At 46.3% G+C, this 20,000-nt stretch overlaps 1 protein-coding gene across 5 annotated transcripts in view; it reads left to right on the top strand.

Moving 5' to 3' along the window:
- togaram1 (TOG array regulator of axonemal microtubules 1) overlaps window positions 1–20,000 on the top strand; it is a 35,733-nt gene that overhangs the window by 15,362 nt on the left and 371 nt on the right. For 3 of the 5 annotated variants that reach the window (XM_073927951.1, XM_073927949.1, XM_073927953.1), the window contains 14 exons: window positions 5,086–5,151; window positions 5,692–5,855; window positions 6,895–7,012; window positions 7,554–7,742; window positions 8,465–8,582; window positions 8,667–8,772; window positions 12,606–12,841; window positions 12,929–13,087; window positions 13,303–13,429; window positions 15,259–15,371; window positions 15,442–15,619; window positions 15,939–16,158; window positions 17,702–17,788; window positions 17,964–20,000. The exon at window positions 17,964–20,000 is cut by the window's right edge and continues 371 nt beyond it. In XM_073927951.1, the coding sequence (XP_073784052.1) occupies window positions 5,086–5,151; window positions 5,692–5,855; window positions 6,895–7,012; window positions 7,554–7,742; window positions 8,465–8,582; window positions 8,667–8,772; window positions 12,606–12,841; window positions 12,929–13,087; window positions 13,303–13,429; window positions 15,259–15,371; window positions 15,442–15,619; window positions 15,939–16,158; window positions 17,702–17,788; window positions 17,964–18,202 (2,120 nt within the window). In that variant the 3' untranslated portion in view covers window positions 18,203–20,000. The remainder of the gene's footprint in view (window positions 1–5,085; window positions 5,152–5,691; window positions 5,856–6,894; window positions 7,013–7,553; window positions 7,743–8,464; window positions 8,583–8,666; window positions 8,773–12,605; window positions 12,842–12,928; window positions 13,088–13,302; window positions 13,430–15,258; window positions 15,372–15,441; window positions 15,620–15,938; window positions 16,159–17,701; window positions 17,789–17,963) is intronic. The other 2 variants (XM_073927952.1, XM_073927950.1) reach the window with 1 other exon arrangement.

The following is a 20,000-nucleotide window of genomic DNA, read 5'->3' as shown; positions in this document are numbered from 1 at the left end:
CTTTGTGTCATTAATGTTGGTCTGCAGATATAAATGTGTGTGTGAGGGTCTTTTTGTTATTAATGTTGGTCTGCAGGTATAAATGTGTGTGTGAGGGTCTTTGTGTCATTAATGTTGGTCTGCAGATATAAATTTGTGTGAGGGTCTTTGTGTCAGTAATGTTGGTCTGCAGATATAAATGTGTGTGTGAGGGTCTTTGTGTCAGTAATGTTGGTCTGCAGATATAAATGTGTGTGTGAGGGTCTTTGTGTTATTAATGTTGGTCTGCAGGTATAAATGTGTGTGTGTGAGGGTCTTTGTGTCATTAATGTTGGTCTGCAGATATAAGTGAGTGTGTGAGGGTCTTTGTGTCATTAATGTTGGTCTGCAGGTATAAATGTGTGTGTGAGGGTCTTTGTGTTATTAATGTTGGTCTGCAGGTATAAATGTGTGTGTGAGGGTCTTTGTGTCATTAATGTTGGTCTGCAGGTATAAATGTGTGTGTGAGGGTCTTTGTGTCATTAATGTTGGTCTGCAGGTATAAATGTGTGTGTGAGGGTCTTTGTGTCAGTAATGTTGGTCTGCAGATATAAATGTGTGTGTGAGGGTCTTTGTGTCAGTAATGTTGGTCTGCAGATATAAATGTGTGTGTGAGGGTCTTTGTGTCAGTAATGTTGGTCTGCAGATATAAATGTGTGTGTGAGGGTCTTTGTGTCAGTAATGTTGGTCTGCAGATATAAATGTGTGTGTGAGGGTCTTTGTGTCAGTAGTGTTGGTCTGCAGATATAAATGTGTGTGTGAGGGTCTTTGTGTCATTAATGTTGGTCTGCAGATAGATATAAATGTGTGTGAGGGTCTTTGTGTCAGTAGTGTTGGTCTGCAGATATAAATGTTTGTGTGAGGGTCTTTGTGTCAGTAGTGTTGGTCTGCAGATATAAATGTGTGTGTGAGGGTCTTTGTGTCATTAATGTTGGTCTGCAGATATAAGTGAGTGTGTGAGGGTCTTTGTGTTATTAATGTTGGTCTGCAGATATAAATGTGTGTGTGAGGGTCTTTGTGTTATTAATGTTGGTCTGCAGGTATAAATGTGTGTGTGAGGGTCTTTGTGTCAGTAATGTTGGTCTGCAGGTATAAATGTGTGTGTGAGGGTCTTTGTGTCAGTAATGTTGGTCTGCAGATATAAATGTGTGTGTGAGGGTCTTTGTGTTATTAATGTTGGTCTGCAGATATAAATGTGTGTGTGAGGGTCTTTGTGTCAGTAATGTTGGTCTGCAGGTATAAATGTGTGTGTGAGGGTCTTTGTGTCAGTAATGTTGGTCTGCAGATATAAATGTGTGTGTGAGGGTCTTTGTGTTATTAATGTTGGTCTGCAGGTATAAATGTGTGTGTGAGGGTCTTTGTGTCATTAATGTTGGTCTGCAGATATAAATGTGTGTGTGAGGGTCTTTGTGTTATTAATGTTGGTCTGCAGGTATAAATGTGTGTGTGAGGGTCTTTGTGTCAGTAATGTTGGTCTGCAGATATAAATGTGTGTGTGAGGGTCTTTGTGTCAATAATGTTGGTCTGCAGATAGATATAAATGTGTGTGAGGGTCTTTGTGTCAGTAGTGTTGGTCTGCAGATATAAATGTGTGTGTGAGGGTCTTTGTGTCATTAATGTTGGTCTGCAGATATAAGTGAGTGTGTGAGGGTCTTTGTGTTATTAATGTTGGTCTGCAGATATAAATGTGTGTGTGAGGGTCTTTGTGTTATTATTGTTGGTCTGCAGGTATAAATGTGTGTGTGAGGGTCTTTGTGTCAGTAATGTTGGTCTGCAGGTATAAATGTGTGTGTGAGGGTCTTTGTGTCAGTAATGTTGGTCTGCAGATATAAATGTGTGTGTGAGGGTCTTTGTGTTATTAATGTTGGTCTGCAGGTATAAATGTGTGTGTGAGGGTCTTTGTGTCAGTAATGTTGGTCTGCAGATATAAATGTGTGTGTGAGGGTCTTTGTGTCAGTAGTGTTGGTCTGCAGATATAAATGTGTGTGTGAGGGTCTTTGTGTCAGTAATGTTGGTCTGCAGATATAAATGTGTGTGTGAGGGTCTTTGTGTCAGTAGTGTTGGTCTGCAGATATAAATGTGTGTGTGAGGGTCTTTGTGTCATTAATGTTGGTTTGCAGATATAAGGGAGTGTGTGAGGGTCTTTGTGTTATTAATGTTGGTCTGCAGATATAAATGTGTGTGTGAGGGTCTTCGTGTTATTAATGTTTGTCTGCAGGTATAAATGTGTGTGTGAGGGTCTTTGTGTCAGTAATGTTGGTCTGCAGGTATAAATGTGTGTGTGAGGGTCTTTGTGTCAGTAATGTTGGTCTGCAGATATAAATGTGTGTGTGAGGGTCTTTGTGTCAGTAATGTTGGTCTGCAGATATAAATGTGTGTGTGAGGGTCCTTGTGTTATTAATGTTGGTCTGCAGGTATAAATGTGTGTGTGAGGGTCTTTGTGTCAGTAATGTTGGTCTGCAGATATAAATGTGTGTGTGAGGGTCTTTGTGTTATTAATGTTGGTCTGCAGGTATAAATGTGTGTGTGAGGGTCTTTGTGTCATTAATGTTGGTCTGCAGATAGATATAAATGTGTGTGTGAGTGTCTTTGTGTCAGTAATGTTGGTCTGCAGGTATAAATGTGTGTGTGAGGGTCTTTGTGTCAGTAATGTTGGTCTGCAGATATAAATGTGTGTGTGAGGGTCTTTGTGTTATTAATGTTGGTCTGCAGGTATAAATGTGTGTGTGAGGGTCTTTGTGTCATTAATGTTGGTCTGCAGATAGATATAAATGTGTGTGTGAGGGTCTTTGTGTCAGTAGTGTTGGTCTGCAGATATAAATGTTTGTGTGAGGGTCTTTGTGTCATTAATGTTGGTCTGCAGGTATACATGTGTGTGTGAGGGTCTTTGTGTTATTATTGTTGGTCTGCAGGTATAAATGTGTGTGTGAGGGTCTTTGTGTCAGTAATGTTGGTCTGCAGGTATAAATGTGTGTGTGAGGGTCTTTGTGTCAGTAATGTTGGTCTGCAGATATAAATGTGTGTGTGAGGGTCTTTGTGTTATTAATGTTGGTCTGCAGGTATAAATGTGTGTGTGAGGGTCTTTGTGTCAGTAATGTTGGTCTGCAGATATAAATGTGTGTGTGAGGGTCTTTGTGTCAGTAGTGTTGGTCTGCAGATATAAATGTGTGTGTGAGGGTCTTTGTGTCAGTAATGTTGGTCTGCAGATATAAATGTGTGTGTGAGGGTCTTTGTGTCAGTAGTGTTGGTCTGCAGATATAAATGTGTGTGTGAGGGTCTTTGTGTCATTAATGTTGGTTTGCAGATATAAGGGAGTGTGTGAGGGTCTTTGTGTTATTAATGTTGGTCTGCAGATATAAATGTGTGTGTGAGGGTCTTCGTGTTATTAATGTTTGTCTGCAGGTATAAATGTGTGTGTGAGGGTCTTTGTGTCAGTAATGTTGGTCTGCAGGTATAAATGTGTGTGTGAGGGTCTTTGTGTCAGTAATGTTGGTCTGCAGATATAAATGTGTGTGTGAGGGTCTTTGTGTCAGTAATGTTGGTCTGCAGATATAAATGTGTGTGTGAGGGTCCTTGTGTTATTAATGTTGGTCTGCAGGTATAAATGTGTGTGTGAGGGTCTTTGTGTCAGTAATGTTGGTCTGCAGATATAAATGTGTGTGTGAGGGTCTTTGTGTTATTAATGTTGGTCTGCAGGTATAAATGTGTGTGTGAGGGTCTTTGTGTCATTAATGTTGGTCTGCAGATAGATATAAATGTGTGTGTGAGTGTCTTTGTGTCAGTAATGTTGGTCTGCAGGTATAAATGTGTGTGTGAGGGTCTTTGTGTCAGTAATGTTGGTCTGCAGATATAAATGTGTGTGTGAGGGTCTTTGTGTTATTAATGTTGGTCTGCAGGTATAAATGTGTGTGTGAGGGTCTTTGTGTCATTAATGTTGGTCTGCAGATAGATATAAATGTGTGTGTGAGGGTCTTTGTGTCAGTAGTGTTGGTCTGCAGATATAAATGTTTGTGTGAGGGTCTTTGTGTCATTAATGTTGGTCTGCAGGTATACATGTGTGTGTGAGGGTCTTTGTGTTATTAATGTTGGTCTGCAGGTATAAATGTGTGTGTGAGGGTCTTTGTGTCATTAATGTTGGTCTGCAGGTATAAATGTGTGTGTGAGGGTCTTTGTGTCATTAATGGTGGTCTGCAGGTATAAATGTGTGTGTGAGGGTCTTTGTGTCATTAATGTTGGTCTGCAGATATAAATGTGTGTGTGAGGGTCTTTGTGTCAGTAATGTTGGTCTGCAGATATAAATGTGTGTGTGAGGGTTTTTGTGTCATTAATGTTGGTCTGCAGATATAAATGTGTGTGTGAGGGTCTTTGTGTCAGTAATGTTGGTCTGCAGATATAAATGTGTGTGTGAGGGTCTTTGTGTCAGTAATGTTGGTCTGCAGATATAAATGTGTGTGTGAGGGTCTTTGTGTCAGTAATGTTGGTCTGCAGATATAAATGTGTGTGTGAGGGTTTTTGTGTCATTAATGTTGGTCTGCAGATATAAATGTGTGTGTGAGGGTCTTTGTGTCAGTAATGTTGGTCTGCAGATATAAATGTGTGTGTGAGGGTCTTTGTGTCATTAATGTTGGTCTGCAGATATAAATGTGTGTGTGAGGGTCTTTGTCTCAGTAATGTTGGTCTGCAGATATAAATGTGTGTGTGAGGGTCTTTGTGTCATTAATGTTGGTCTGCAGATATAAATGTGTGTGTGAGGGTCTTTGTGTCAGTAATGTTGGTCTGCAGATATAAATGTGTGTGTGAGGGTCTTTGTGTCAGTAATGTTGGTCTGCAGAAGTAAATGCGTGTGTGAGGGTCTTTATGTCACAGTGTTTCAGTATAGCTCTTCTTCTACTATTATTTCCTCTTGAGCATCTGTCTGTGCTTCTAAAGTTTCCTCTACTGTTGCACGACTCTACGATTATATAAAGCACTACAGAAATGATAGACTGATGCGCAGAACTGAAGTGTTGCATTAAACATCAGTGACTAAAGCAGTGTGTTTTATGTGTTTGTGTGTGTTGTTTTCAGGAGCGCCGCAGCACGTGTCCAAGTCGTGTGGTCTGCGTGAGATGTCAGAGGGTGTGATTGGACGAGGTGTGTGTTCATGTTTAGATTAGATTCAGCTGTATTGTCTTTACACATGTACTTGTACAAAACCAGGCTCAGTTGGGCACCACCATTTCTCCTCTGACCTAACTGGAGAACGCTGAACCTCCATCATGGAGAAGCTGCAGGAGTGAGCAGGTCACCGGCGGGTGAATCAACGCAAAGACTCGTCTGTCACTAAGGTCTTACAGGAATCAGTCTCATGCTCTCCACTCCTCCATGACCACCTTAGCATCTGCTCAGGATACAGCCTGGTCTAGGATTATGGAAACCTTGGGAATAATAAAAACAGACTAACATAAGTGCAATGGAATGCAGCTCAGGTGTAACCGGGAGTGCAGCATATTAGTGCACTTGCTGTTTTTGCACTTCTGGTTAGACATAAACAGCATTCCATTGCCTTGTACCTGTACATAAGTAATGACAATATAGTTGAATCTAATCTAGTTCACATGTGTGTGTGTGTGTGTGTTCTGCTGCAGATCTGCTGCTGTTCTTCATTCCTCTGCTTTTCTCTGTTTTCCTCAGGAGTGTTTGGCTCTGCGGTTCTGCCCAGTCGGCCCAGTGTTTCTGCTTCCCCTGAGCAGAGTGATGCGGTCAGCAGAGCAGATCCTCCGTCAGGGGTGTACGGACACGCTTTCTCCAGCAAACACACAGACTCGGACGCCAGTCCTGAACCACAGCAGCTGCAGGTGCGCATACACACTCAGTATAACAACTCTTACTCAGCGATTCTGTCTGTTTCCAGTCCAAAAATCTGAACATTCTTACATCAACAAGCATTTTCTAGACAAGCAAAACATGTGTTGATTTCAGAAATAATGAGTCAAAATGAAATGAGATTTTCCTTAAAACAAGCAGAATAATCTGACAACGGTGTGAGGAAAGTAGTCTTATATCAAAATGTAAGTAGATCATTTTGCTAACCTCATTGGCAGATTATTGGAACAATAAAAGCTATGAAAATATGAGTTATAGAAACAAATATAGAAACAAACATATAAAACAGGAGTTTTTGTAACAGGAGGAGTGTGTTCTACAGGTGGTTTGTCAAGCCCACTCACCTGTGTGGAGCACACTCATGCATCATATCGTTATGTGCTGCTTTGTGTGTGTCCTTTACTATAAAGATTAGGGTTCGGGTTAACATTAGGGACATTAAACACTATCCTCTGACATTATCAGGAAGGTTTTTCCAGATTTTAGGAGCCATAAACGAGAAGGCTCGACCTCCTTTAGTGGACTTTGCTATTCTAGGTACTACCAGAAGCCCTGAGTTTTGAGATCTTAAAGAGCGAGTTGGATTGTAGCGAGACAGAAGGTTGGTTAGATAAACAGGAGCTAGATTATTTAGAGCTTTACAGGTGAGGAGTAATGTTTTAAATTCAATACGAAACTGAACAGGCAGCCAGTGTCAGGAGGAGAACATTGGGGTGATATGATCATATTTTCTAGACCTGGTCAGAACTCTGGCTGCTGCATTTTGTACTAGCTGAAGTTTGTTAATAGAGGATGCTGGGCAGCCAGCAAACAGAGCATTACAGTAATCCAGTCTCGAAGTCATAACAGCATGGACTAGCTTTTCTGCATCAGAGATGGATAGCATACTTCATAACTTAGCGATATTTCTCAGATGAAAGAAGGACACAACAGATCCTGCCTCTTCTACAGATGCTGATATTGTGTGTGTGTGTGTGTGTGTGTGTGTGTGTGTGTGTGTGTGTTTTGCAGGAGAAGGTGAAACTGTGTAAGTTTGCGAGTGAGAAGATGCGTCAGCGGCGTGTGGAGCAGCAGGAGCCAATTAAACGCGACGATACACATGATGAAGATGAAGACGATGATATGAAAGGTGAAAGTGAACTACATGTGAACTGCACTGATGTGTGTGAGTGTGTGTTTGTATGTGTGTGTGTGTGTGTGTGTGTGTGTCTGTATGTATGTTTGTGTGTGTCTGCTGACAGTATGTGTGTGTGTGTGTGTATGTGTGTGTGTGTCAGTATATTTGTATGTTGACTGTGTGTGTGTGTGTGTGTGTGTGTGTGTTTGTGTCAGTATATTTGTGTATGTGTGTGTGTGTGTGTGTGTGTGTTTGTGTCAGTATATTTGTGTGTGTGTGTGTATGTCTGTTTGTATATTTGTGTGTTGACTGTGTGTGTGTGCGTGTGTGTGTGTGTCTGTCTGTCTGTCTGTCTGTATATTTGTGTTGACTGTGTGCGTATTTGTGTGTGTGTGTGTGCGTGTGTGTGTGTGTGTGTTTGTGTCTGTATATTTGTGTTAACTGTGTGTGCGTGTGCGTGTGCGTGTGTGTGTGTGTGTGTGTGTGTGTGCATGTGTGTGTTTGTGTCAGTATATTTGTGTGTGTTGACTGTGTGTGTGTGTGTGTGTTCTAGACGTCAACATGAACGGCTGTGAGTCTCCCTCAGATGAATCTCCCTCCAGCCCTAACGGACCAATCAAAAGCATGAGCCCCGCCCATCAGCCTGCCCCTCCGACTGGACCGCCCAATAAAAACACAGTGCCGCGACTCAGACGAGCATCTAGTCTGAACAGAAGCAGACCGGCTGCCACACACAGCTGTGGTGAGAGAGCAGAACACACACACACACTACATGTACAGCAGACTAAAGCAAACACACACTACGTGACAATAGTTTTTCATCTGTCGCTATAGTAATGGACTAGTCTTTAGCTCCGTCCTCTTCTGAAAAGAGCACAATTTCACTTGCATTTAAAGTGACAGTCACCAAAACACCACAATCAGGACCAAAGCCTGACAGGGTCAGTTTCAGAGAGCTGGAGAACATCATCTGTGTGACATTCTCAGCTCAAACTCACACACACTCCAGATACAGCAGAGATGCATTTACATCCAGGGCCGGCGCGTCCATAGAGGCGACCTAGGCGGCCGCCTAGGGCGGCAGTATAGAGAGGGCGGCGTGCGCAACACCCCCCTTACCACCCGCGTCCTCGGTTATGTCCGCGACACCTCCCTCACCATCCGCGTCCTCAGATATATTCGCGCATAGGCGACAGAATAGAGAGGGCGGCGTCAGCGACAACTCCATCAGCACCCGCGTGTCCTCAGTTATATCCGCGCATAGTACGCTGGAAAAGAGGTCCGCGACACCTCGCTTCATTTTCATAACCGGTCACTTTCGTTTTCACATTGGGGTTGAGGGCGGCATGATCGTCCTCTGCCTAGAGCGGCCGTTCAGCTTGCTCCCGCCCTGTTTACAGCTCATATAAGGGCGCAGAGTCGATCTCTAAAAGCTTTAATCTGTGATGTTTTGTGTTTCCTCAGATGAGCTGGTTTCTGGCAGTCCTAAGAAGGAGTCTCAGGATCAGCTGGAGCTGCGGCCGTTCTCTAAACCGGAGCTGGCGCTGACGCAAAGCTTCAGACTGACCGCTGCAGACGACTGGTGAGTCTGAACACACACACACACCTGTGAAGAAAGTGTGTTTATCCTGCGCTTCTGCCTCTAACACACACACTGTTCACACAGGGAGAAGAAGATCGAGGGCATGAACATGCTGCGCAGTCTGGCTCAGTATCATCCTGATGTGCTGATGAGCCGCATTCATGACGTGTGTCTCGCTCTCATTCAGGAGGTCAGGCACACAGACACACACACACACACACTGCACAAAATGTTTTTGTCTTGTTTCTAGTGCAAATATCTACATTCTTACAACCCCAAATCAGAAAGAGTGGTGACAGTATGGACAACACAAATAAAATGGAAGTAGTGATTTCCAGATGTGCTTTGACTTCTGCAGACAATATTAGTAATTAACACAATGTTTGCTGTTGTGTGTGGTCAGTTCCATTTTATCAGTAAATCTCCATCCTCTCCTGTCATTCAGAGCTGCAGTGCAGGGCAGTGATCAGGTGATCTGCTGGATAATGATGTGATGTGACACAGGTGATGGTGATGATGATCTGCTCATCAGTAAAGCTCTAGTGCTTTAGGAGCAGAGATGGGTCGAGGATCGCCAGTTTGCCAACAATTACGAGAGAAAATGAGTGAAATGTTTAAACACAATGTTCCTCAGAGTAAGATAGGAAGACATGTGGACATTTGACCTTCAACAGTGCAGAACAGCATTAAAGACTGAAGGAGTCTGGAGGAGTTTCAGTGCGTAAAGGACAAGAGCGCAAGCCTGAGTTGAACAACCGTGACCTCCGACCCTTCAGGGGGCGCTGCATCAAGAGTCCTCATTCATCTATAAGCAGATCAGCACTACTGCGGTAAACCTTTGACAAGCAGCACAATACAGAGTCACATCCACAAACACCAGCCAACACTGCACTGTGCCAAGAGGAAGCCCTATGTTAACAGTGTCCAGAAGCATCTGGGATGGAGCATCACACAGTGGAGACGTGTCCTGTGCTCAGATGAAGCAGTGTTTCAGGTGTTTCAGGGAGAAATGGACGCCGTGTGCTCCAGACCAAAGAAGAAGAGGATCATCCAGACTGTCACCAGCAACAAGTCCAGAAGCCAGAGTCTGTCATGGTCTGGGGTTAACCTGGGTGACCTGCTCTACTGTGATGCTCCAGTAATGCTGAACAGCACAGAGAGATTCTGGAGCTCAATATGCTGCCTTCTGCTCCAGAGACGCCCATGCAGAGTCTAACAAGACAATGCAGAACCACATTCAGCTCACATTACAGAGTCCTGCTGCAGAGGAAGAGGAGACCGACACTGCACTGGCCTGCCTGCAGTCCTGACCTGTCTCCAATAGAGAATGTGTGGAGCATTTAGAAGAGGAAAATCTGACAATGAAGACTCTGTACTGTTGCAATCCTTAAAGGGCACCAAAAAACCCCGCCTGTCTCAGCAGAGCGTTTCACACCTCTAGTCTGAATAAAGTCAGGAAAGTGGGCGTGTCCAGCTCTGTAGGTGGGAGTGTCGGGGGAGGCAAAGAGGGAAGGGTTTGCATGAAAATGGGAGTTTCAGTTTGGGCACGAGCAGATTATCACAGAGGCAAAACAACACACAGACGCAGATGAGAAAGACAGTGGCCGTGTCTACATGGACACCAGTAATGGAATTATTTGACAAATGATTATTTTGTGGACTTTAACTGCAGTTTGGGGTGACGCAGTGGCGCAGTACATAATGCTGTCGCCTCACAGCAAGAAGGTCGCTGGTTCGCGCCTCGGCTGGGTCAGTTGGTGTCCCTGCGTTCGCGTGGGTTTCCTCCGGGTGCTCCGGTTTCCCCCACAGTCCAAACACATGCAGTACAGGTGAATTGGGTTGGCTAAATTGTCCGTAGTGTATGTGTGTGAATGAGAGTGTGGATGTTTTCCAGAGATGGGTTGCAGCTGGAAGGGCATCCGCTGTGTAAAACATGTGCTGGATAAGTTGGTGGTTCATTCCGCTGTGACAACCCTGTATTAATAAAGGGACTAAGCTGAAAAGAAAATGAATGAATGAATAACTGCAGTTCGGCACTTTCACTTTCATTCAGGAGCGTTTCCCGTGACAAACCAGATACTGCATGCAGGAACTGCTGGATAGTGTAGTTTTAATGGAGTGTTTGATACCACACTTCGAATGGGAGAAAATAAACCTCCACATTTCTCTGTAACTCAGATGCACTCGGTAGGCAGCGTCACACAGCCGTGTGTGTATCGACTATCCTGACACAACATGCGGTGTAAATCCTCCATGACGGTAATAGTCTGATTGCGGTGTGTACATGTTTACACTGGGAGCAGCATTTACAGCAGATCATTCAGTCTATAATACTGTAGAGATATGACCCTACTGTACACTGAGTAACTCAATCATTCTGACTAAGCTCTGTGTTTAAACACTGAAAGAGTTCTGCTGACCATACCAACTCACTTTACCTCTGAATAAACATCAACAAAGAGCCCTGACCACACACTGAGCACATCTGTAGAGACAGAACAATCAACACCAACTGGAGCCATCGCGTCTCTATTAAGAGGAGACGAGCGGCAGATGCAGATGAGGAAAGCTGTCGGGTGATAACGCTCCTCACAGACGTGTTTCTGTGGCGTGTTAGCAGAGCGCTGTAGTCCACACGTGAGTCCAGCTGCGCTCTCATAGCGGGAAATGAAACTAAACCTTCATCACAGCACATTTATCAACACAACACTGACGACCCGTGTCTCTCAACAATTCTTCTGCTTCTGCTTGTTTTGGCAACACACCGCGGCGTCTGAACACTGTAACAGGTGAACACAGTCTTCACAGCTCTGTCATGCATATTCATGAAGCTGCACCTCACTCACAATTGAGCGCGCTGATTGGTTCACACCAAGTCTTTCTCCTGAGTTAATGCTGAAAGCTCAGAGACGTCACGTTGTACTCGCCGGTACACACATCCAGTCTCCACGCTGGAGTTTACACAAGGATCTAATCGGCGTGACGCAGCTTCAACATTTATTCTCAAACTGGAAGAACGAATTTGCCGGATATAACGCAAAAACAACCAATCTTCACTAGTTAGTGAGATATGCGTGTCCTCTGTGTTTATAGCAGCATGGCACAAATATCAGACTATCAACAGCTCAAAGCATGTGCTCTGGTGCTTCGTGACCCTTTAAGACTTGTTTGCAGGATATAACCCCTGAAACACTTCAGCTCTTCAGTTCCCAAACGTCTCTAAGTGTTGTGGAAATGAACGGCAGCATTACACAGTGGTAAAAGCTTTACTGTTGTCTTGCATAAACCAAAATTGGAAATGTTTTCATTTAAAACACAGTGATAATCGTGAGGAACAGATGAACTCATGTGTGTTGTGTTGTCTGCTGTAAAATACCGGTACATTTAGCAATCATGACTGTATTTGTGCACTGCAAAAAATGCTTTTCTTACTTAGATTTTTTGTCTTGTTTCTAGTCCAAATATCTGAAAATTCCTAAATCAAGAAGAATTTTCTAGAGAAGCAAAACATATTGTCTTGTTTTGAGAAATAATATGCCAATAATAAGTGAGTTTTTCCTTAAAACAAGCAAAATAATCTGCCAATGGGGTAAGCAAAATAATCTTGTTTTTTCTTTTGACGTAAGATTATTTTGCTTACCCCATTGGCAGATTATTTTGCTTGTTTTTCTTATTATTTATTTTGATATTAATTATTTTGATTATTTTGATTATTTTAGGAATTTTCAGATATTTGGACTAGAAACAAGACAAAAAATCTAAGTAAGAAAAGCATTTTTTGCAGTGTGATTTGTGTTTTCATGCTGTCTCAGCTTTGTCTGATTTGGGTTTGTAAAGCAGGAAGCGTTTTCTTCAATATAGTGTTGTTTTTAGCAATAATGAGCCAAAATGAAGAGAGTTTCTCCTTAGAATAAGCAGAATAATCTGACAACGGTGGAGGAGGAGAAATCATTTTACGTCAAAAGGAAAAACTAAATTACTTTGCCTGTCAGTGTTTATAACTCTACTTCTGTGTGTGTGTAGGTGCGTAACCTGCGCTCCGGCGTGTCCCGTGTTGCCGTAGTGACCCTGGGCGAGATGTTTGCGTCCCTGCAGAAGGGGATGGATCAGGAGCTGGACGCACCGGTGCGAGCGCTGCTGCATAAAGCTGGAGAATCCAACGGCTTCATCCGCACAGACGTGGAGCGCGCGCTGGACAGCCTGACACAACACTGCACACACACACGCTGCATACACGCACTGCTGGCCGGAGGACTCGGGTCAGGAAACACTCTCTCTCTCTCTGTGTGTGTGTGCTTACCTCCAGTGTTTATGACTATAATGTGTGTGTGTGTGTTCTCTGACAGTCATCTGAACGCAGCGGTGCGCAGGTGTACAGCTCATCATCTCAGTGTTCTGCTGGAGCGTGTGGGTGCTGCTCGCCTGCTGAGCGGCGCTAAAGACGTGACGGAGCGACTGCTGCCCGCCGTGGCCAAGCTGGCGCAGGACTCCAGTCAGGAGGCCAGGTGAGCTCATTAGCATATATTTACTTCTGCATGTTTAGCAGGAGCTGAGGAGGTCATCCTCTCCTGTTCCTCATTGGCTGGAAGCGCTGCTTTATTCACTGTGTTGTAGGCCATATTAGTATGTAATCAGCCTGTTTAATCTGTGTGTGTGTGTGTGTGTGTGTGTGTGTGTGTGTGTGTGTGTGTGTGTGTGTGTGTGTGTGTGTGTGTGTCAGGTACTTCGGCCGGCGGATGCTGCTGTTTCTCTCCTCTCACCGTGACTTTGATAAGATGATGGAGAAGTTTATTCCTGCGAAAGACCTGCCGGCCCTCAGAGACGCCGTCTTCACCCTCAAAACCAAGGTGTGCACAAAACACACACTCATCAGATCACTACGGCGCTAATAATAAGGTCATATTTGTGTAGGAAGACTCTTCTGCTCACCGATGACGCCTTCTTTTGATTAAAGTCAGCGTGACAGCAGAATGACCATGTTGATTTCACTGGCACACAAGGCTATTCTGCTGCCTGTGGAGTGAGGCTCCTTCTGTTGCCGTGGGTTTCCATAGCAACTTTATAATAATATCCTTAACCACGCCCCTTTTACCATTAGTTTACAAGAGAGATGTGCAAAAGAAAGCCCCACCCACTTCTCAATATTCAGTTTCAGTTGGAAATGCTTCAACATGCTGAAGTAAGCCCCGGCTAGTTGCAGTTCACGCAGACTCTGAATACATACTGCCAGTCAGTGGGCGTGTCTTTCGATCAGTGGGTGTGTCTTTCAAACAGTGGGTGTGTCTTTCAAACAGTGTCTATGTGGGTGTGTCTGTTAGTAAGTGGGCGTGTCTGGACAGAGGGTGTGTCTATGTGGGTGTGTCTGTTAGTAATTGGGCGTGTCTAGACAGAGGGTGTGTCTATACGGGTGTGCCTGTTAGTAAGTGGGTGTGTCTCAGTAAGTGGGTGTGTCAGGACAGAGGGTGTGTCTATAGACGAATCTATGTCCATCAGTGGGCATGTTTGGACAGGAGGTGTGTCTATGTGGGTGTGTCTGTCAGTGGGTGTATCCGGACAAAGGGCGTGTCTATTAGGGCGTGTCTGTCAGTCAGTGGGTGTGTCAGGTCAAAGAGTGTGTCTGTGTGGGTGTGTCTGTCAGTGGGTGTGTCAGGACAAAGGGCGTGTCTATTAGGGCGTGTCTGTCAGTCAGTGGGTGTGTCAGGACAAAGGGCGTGTCTATTAGGGCGTGTCTGTCAGTCAGTGGGTGTGTCAGAACAAAAAGTGTGTCTGTGTGGGTGTGTCAGGAATAAGGGTGTGTCCATTAGGGCGTGTCTATTAGCCAGTGGGTGTATCTCGGTAAGTGGGTGTGTCAGGACAGAGGGTGTGTCTTTAGACAAATCTTTGTCCATCAGTGGGCGTGTTTGGACAGGAGGTGTGTCTATGTGGGTGTGTCTGTCAGTCAGTGGGTGTGTCAGGACAAAGGGTGTGCCTATGTGGATGTGTCTGTCAGTGGGTGTGTCAGGACAGAGGGTGTGTACATGTGGGTGTGTCTGTTAGTCAGTGGGTGTGTCTTGACAGAGAGTGTGTTTATGTGGGTGTGTCTGTTAGTCAGTGGGTGTGTCAGGACAGATAATGTGTATATATGGGTGTGTCTGTTTAGTCAGTGGGTGTGTCAGAACAGAGGGTGTGTTTATGTGGGTGTGTCAGGTCAGGGTGTGTCCATTTAGACGTGTTTGTCAGTAAGTGGGTGTGTCAGGACAGAGGTTGTGTATATGTGGGTGTGTCTGTCAGTGGGTGTGTCAGGACAAAGGGTGTGTCCATTAGGGCATGTCTGTCAGTCAGTGGGTGTGTCAGGTGGGTGTGTCAAAACAGAGGGTGTGTATACGTGGGTTTGTCTGTTAGTCAGTGGGTGTGTCAGAACAGAGGGTGTGTCTATGTAGGCGTGTCAGTTAGTCAGTGCGTGTGTCATGACAGAGTGTATGTTTGTGGGTGTGTCATTCAGTGGGTGTGTCACGACATAAGATGCAGATATGTGGGCGTGCTTGTGTCAGTCAGTGGGCGTTTCTGTAAATCTTGTGTCCGTGTCCAGCATTGATCTCACGTGTGTGTGTGTGTGTGTGCGTGTGCGTGTGTGTGTGTGTGTGTGTGTGTGTGTGTGTGTGTGTGTGTGTGTGTGTGTGTGTGTGTGTGTGTTCAGGGTCTGGGTGAAATGCCTCAGGATGCCCCATCGGCGCGGGGCAGACGCTCTCTGACGGGCAGTGGACTCGTGCGCACCTCATCTCTCACACGGGATCCTCTGACGGCCAGCAGGTACAAACACACACACACACACACACAGACTCACTCTCACACACACACACACTCATGAGTGTGTGTCCAGCAGGGATCCGTCTCTCAGTAAAGCGTGCGCTCACAGTCTGGCAGAGCGCAGCGAGTACGTCAAGCAGATGAAGACGCTCCTCAACTCCAGAGACTTCAGGGAGAGGATGAAGGCCATCGATCAGCTGGTGTGTGACTGTGAGGAAAACCCAGCTCTGGTCATCGGCAGCCTGTTCCCGGTACACACACACACTCATCACATGCTCTGAAGAAACACTCTAGCAGCTTCTGGAAATCAATAGAGGTGCTCTTTCTTCCTCACTGGAGCTTTAATCCCGCTGATGACTGAAAGTGTAACGAGCATAGATGTAGAATATATAGACTGCTGCAGTATGGGAAGCTCCCGTCTGCATGATCTTCTAATAATTCAATGTTTAAATACCAATTCTTTACATACATGTGGAGTGTAACAGATGTTGATGCTGTTTTACATGCTGAAAAGCCCAACACACATAACACCTGCAGGTTTGAGCTGATGCTGTGTGTGTTGTGCTGCAGGTGTTTGACTGTCTGAAGGCGCGTCTGCAGGAGTCTAACAGTAAGGTGAATCTGCGTGCTCTGGAGGCTCTGCACTCCATCATCACTCTGCTCAGAGATCATCTTTCTCCAGTGCTCAACATCCTCATCCCGGCGCTCGTGGACAATCACCTCAACTCCAAAAACACACTCGTCTACACGGCGGCGCTGGCGGCACTGCAGGCCCTCACACACAACATCGGTCAGTGCTACACAACTACATCATTCACCACAGCTATCAGTGCTTAAAGGCAGGACTATCTATCAGTCATTTAGGGCGGGGCTATCAGTCATTTAGGGCGGGGCTATTAGTCATTTAGGGTGGGGCTATTAGTCATTTAGGGTGGGGGCTATCAGTCATTTAGGGCGGGGCTATTAGTCATTTAGGGTGGGCTATCACTATTTTAGGGTGGGGTTATCAGGGATTTAGGGCAGGGCTATCAGTGATTTAGGGCGGGGCTATCAGTCATTTAGGGCGGGGCTATCAGTCATTTAGGGCGGGGCTATCAGTCATTTAGGGTGGGGCTATTAGTCATTTAGGGTGGGGCTATCACTATTTTAGGGTGGGGTTATCAGTGATTTAGGGCAGGGCTATCAGTCATTTAGGGTGGGGCTATCAGTCATTTAGGGCGGGGCTATCAGTCATTTAGGGTGGGGCTATCACTATTTTAGGGTGGGGTTATCAGGGATTTAGGGCAGGGCTATCAGTGATTTAGGGCGGGGCTATCAGTCATTTAGGGCGGGGCTATCAGTCATTTAGGGCGGGGCTATCAGTCATTTAGGGTGGGGCTATTAGTCATTTAGGGTGGGGCTATCACTATTTTAGGGTGGGGTTATCAGTGATTTAGGGCAGGGCTATCAGTCATTTAGGGTGGGGCTATCAGTCATTTAGGGTGGGGCTATCAGTCATTTAGGGTGGGGCTATCAGTGATTTAGGGTGGGGCTATCAGTCATTTAGGGTGGGGCTATCAGTGATTTAGGGTGGGGCTATCAGTAATTTTGGGTGGGGCTATCAGTGATTTAGGGTGGGGCTATCATTAATTTTGGGTGGGGCTATCAGTGATTTAGGGCAGGGCTATCAGGGATTTAGGGTGGGGCTATCAGTCATTTAGGGTGGGGCTATCAGTGATTTAGGGTGGGGCTATCAGTAATTTTGGGTGGGGCTATCAGTGATTTAGGGTGGGGCTATCAGTGATTTAGGGTGGGGCTATCAGTGATTTAGGGTGGGGCTATCATTAATTTTGGGTGGGGCTATCAGTGATTTAGGGTGGGGCTATTAGTCATTTAGGGTGGGGCTATCAGTGATTTAGGGTGGGGCTATCAGTGATTTAGGGTGGGGCTATCAGTGATTTAGGGTGGGGCTATCAGTCATTTAGGGTGGGGCTATCAGTAATTTAGGGTGGGGCTATCAGTGATTTAGGGTGGGGCTATCAGTGATTTAGGGTGGGGCTATCAGTCATTTAGGGTGGGGTTATCAGTCATTTAGGGCGGGGCTATCAGTGATTTAGGGTGGGGTTATCAGTAATTTATGGTGGGGCTATCAGTGATTTAGGGTGGGGCTATCAGTGATTTAGGATGGGACTATCAGTTATTTAGGGCGGAGCTATCAGTCCTTAAGCATTACATCACCTTAAATGAAAGTCCTACTGCTGGAGTGTTTTAACCTCTACATGAGTGTGTGTTCAGCAGTGTGTTGAGCTGTGTTTCAGTGTGTGTTGACTGTAGTGAGTCTGTGTGTGTTTCAGACAACAGTCTCCTGCTGCAGCCCTTCTGCTCTAAAGCACAGTATCTGAGCGGGAAAGCAAAGCTGGACCTGATCGAGAAAGTAGCAGGTGAGTCTGGAGGAGCTTTATCAGAATAATAATAATAATGTATTTTTGTTGATCATGAGTGTGTGTTATCAGATGTGGTGCTAAATCGCAGTGTGTGTCTGTGTAAATCAATGTGAACCTGCTGTGTTAATCATCAGTGTGTGTGTGTGTGTGTGTGTGTGTGTGTGTGTGGCAGAGGTGGTGTGTGACCTGTATCCCCGCAGGCCTCAGCTGGTGGAGCAGAAGACTCTCCCTCTGCTGTGGACTCTGCTGGGCTCCTGCAGTGCTGGAGGTGGAGGATCTCTGAGAGCGGCGACACTCAAGCTGACGGAGGCGCTGCACACACACATGGGCACAACACTGCTGGAGCTGGCAGCGGCACAGAGCACACACACACTCACTGATCTCAACCAGCTCCTGAGACACACAAACTGAACACACACACACACACACACACACACACACACACACACACACACACACAGATACTTGCACTCAACCTGATCACACACAGTGCCTGACAGCTGAGCACTGTCACTTTGCACTTTCCTCCTCCTCCTCAAGCACCTCCTCTTCCTATAGCCATTTCCTCATGTTGCTCCTCCTCTTCATATAGCCCCTACTCCTCTTCTGGCTCCTCCTTCAGCTCCTCCTCTTCATATAGTCCCGACTCCTCCTCCATTAGCTCCTCCTCTTTATATAGCCTACTCTTTAAGCCTCCTGCTAAGCCCCTCCTTCTTTGAAGCTCTTCCTCCTCAAGCTCCTCCTCTTGAAGCTCCTCTTCCTCCTTTAAAGCTGTTCCTCCATCTTAAACCTCTCCTAAAGCTCCTCCTTCTCTTGAAGCTTTTCTAGCCCCTTCTCCTCTTGTAACCCCTCCTTGTCATCATCTAGCTCCTCCCCCTAAAGCCCCTCCTCCTAATCTACCTCGTCCTCTAGCTCCTCCCCTTCTTCCTGAAGATCCTCTAGCCCCTTCTCCTCTTGTAGCCCCTCCCCCTAATCATCTAGCTCCCCGTCCTGAAGCTCCTCCTCGTGTAGCTCCTCCACCTAATCTACCTCCTCCTCTAGCTCCTCCCTCTCTTCCTGAGCACTCCTCTGCCCCCTTCTCCTCTTGTAGCCCCTCATCGTCATCATCTAGCTTCTCCTCCTGAACATCCTCCTCCTCCTCTAGATCCTTCCACTCTTCCTGAAGCTCCTGTAGCCCCTTCTCCTCTGTCTCCTCCCCTGAAGCTCCTCCTCCTCTTGCTCCTCTCCTGAAGGTCCTCCTCCTCTAGCTCCGCCCCCTCCCCTGAAGCTTCTCCTCCTCTATCTCCTCCCACTCTTCCTGAAGCTCCTCTAGCCCCTTCTCCTCTTGTAGCTTGTCCTCCTGAAGCTCCTCCTCCTTTAGTCCCTCCCCCTCTTCCTGAAGCTCCTCCACCTCCTCTAGCTCCTCCCCCTCCCCTGAAGCTCCTCCTCCTCTATCTCCTCCCACTCTTCCTGAAGCTCCTCTAGCCCCTTCTCCTCTTGTAGCTCCTCCTCCTGAAGCTCCTCCCACTCTTCCTGAAGCTCCTCCCACTCTTCCTGAAGCTCCTGTAGCCCCTCTACTTTGTCTCCTCCCCTGAAGCCCCTCCTCTAGCTCCTCCCACTCTTCCTGAAGCTCCTGTAGCCCCTTCTCCTTTGTCTCCTCCCCCTCCTCTAGCTCCTCCCCTTTCCCTGAAGCTCCTCCTCCTCTAGCTCCTTCCACTCTTCCTGAAGCTCCTGTAGCCCCTTCTCCTTTGTCTCCTCCCCCTCCTCTAGCTCCTCCCCTTTCCCTGAAGCTCCTCCTCTAGCTCCTCCCACTCTTCCTGAAGCTCCTCTAGCCCCTTCTCCTCTTGCAGCTTCTCCTCTTGAAGCTCCTCCTCCTCCTCTGTCTCCTCCCCTGATGCTCCTCCTCCTCTAGCCCCTCCCCATCCCCTGAAGCTCCCCCTCCTCTAGCCCCTCCCCCTCCCTTGAAGCTCCTCCTCCTCTAGCCCCTCCCCCTCTCCCTGAAGCTCCTCCTCCTCTAGCCCCTCCCCCTCTCCCTGAAGCTCCTCCTCCTGCCGGTGTCTGGTCTGCAGGACGGGGCTCTCTGCACTGCAGCACTACAGATTGTAATGTTTGAGAAGCACAGTGCGACGGGCTGCTGTTGTGTAGCGTGTGCTTTGAGCATTTCTGACAGATGTTGTTGTTGTTGTTGTTGTTGTTATCAGAGCAGAGTTTGTACTGTATAATAGCACAG

The sequence above is a fragment of the Danio rerio genome, chromosome 17 (assembly GCF_049306965.1).
Source record: "Danio rerio strain Tuebingen ecotype United States chromosome 17, GRCz12tu, whole genome shotgun sequence".
Taxonomy (NCBI): domain Eukaryota; kingdom Metazoa; phylum Chordata; class Actinopteri; order Cypriniformes; family Danionidae; genus Danio; species Danio rerio.
The sequence above is the reverse complement of the archived record's forward strand: the minus strand, read 5'-3'. Positions and strand labels throughout refer to the sequence as shown.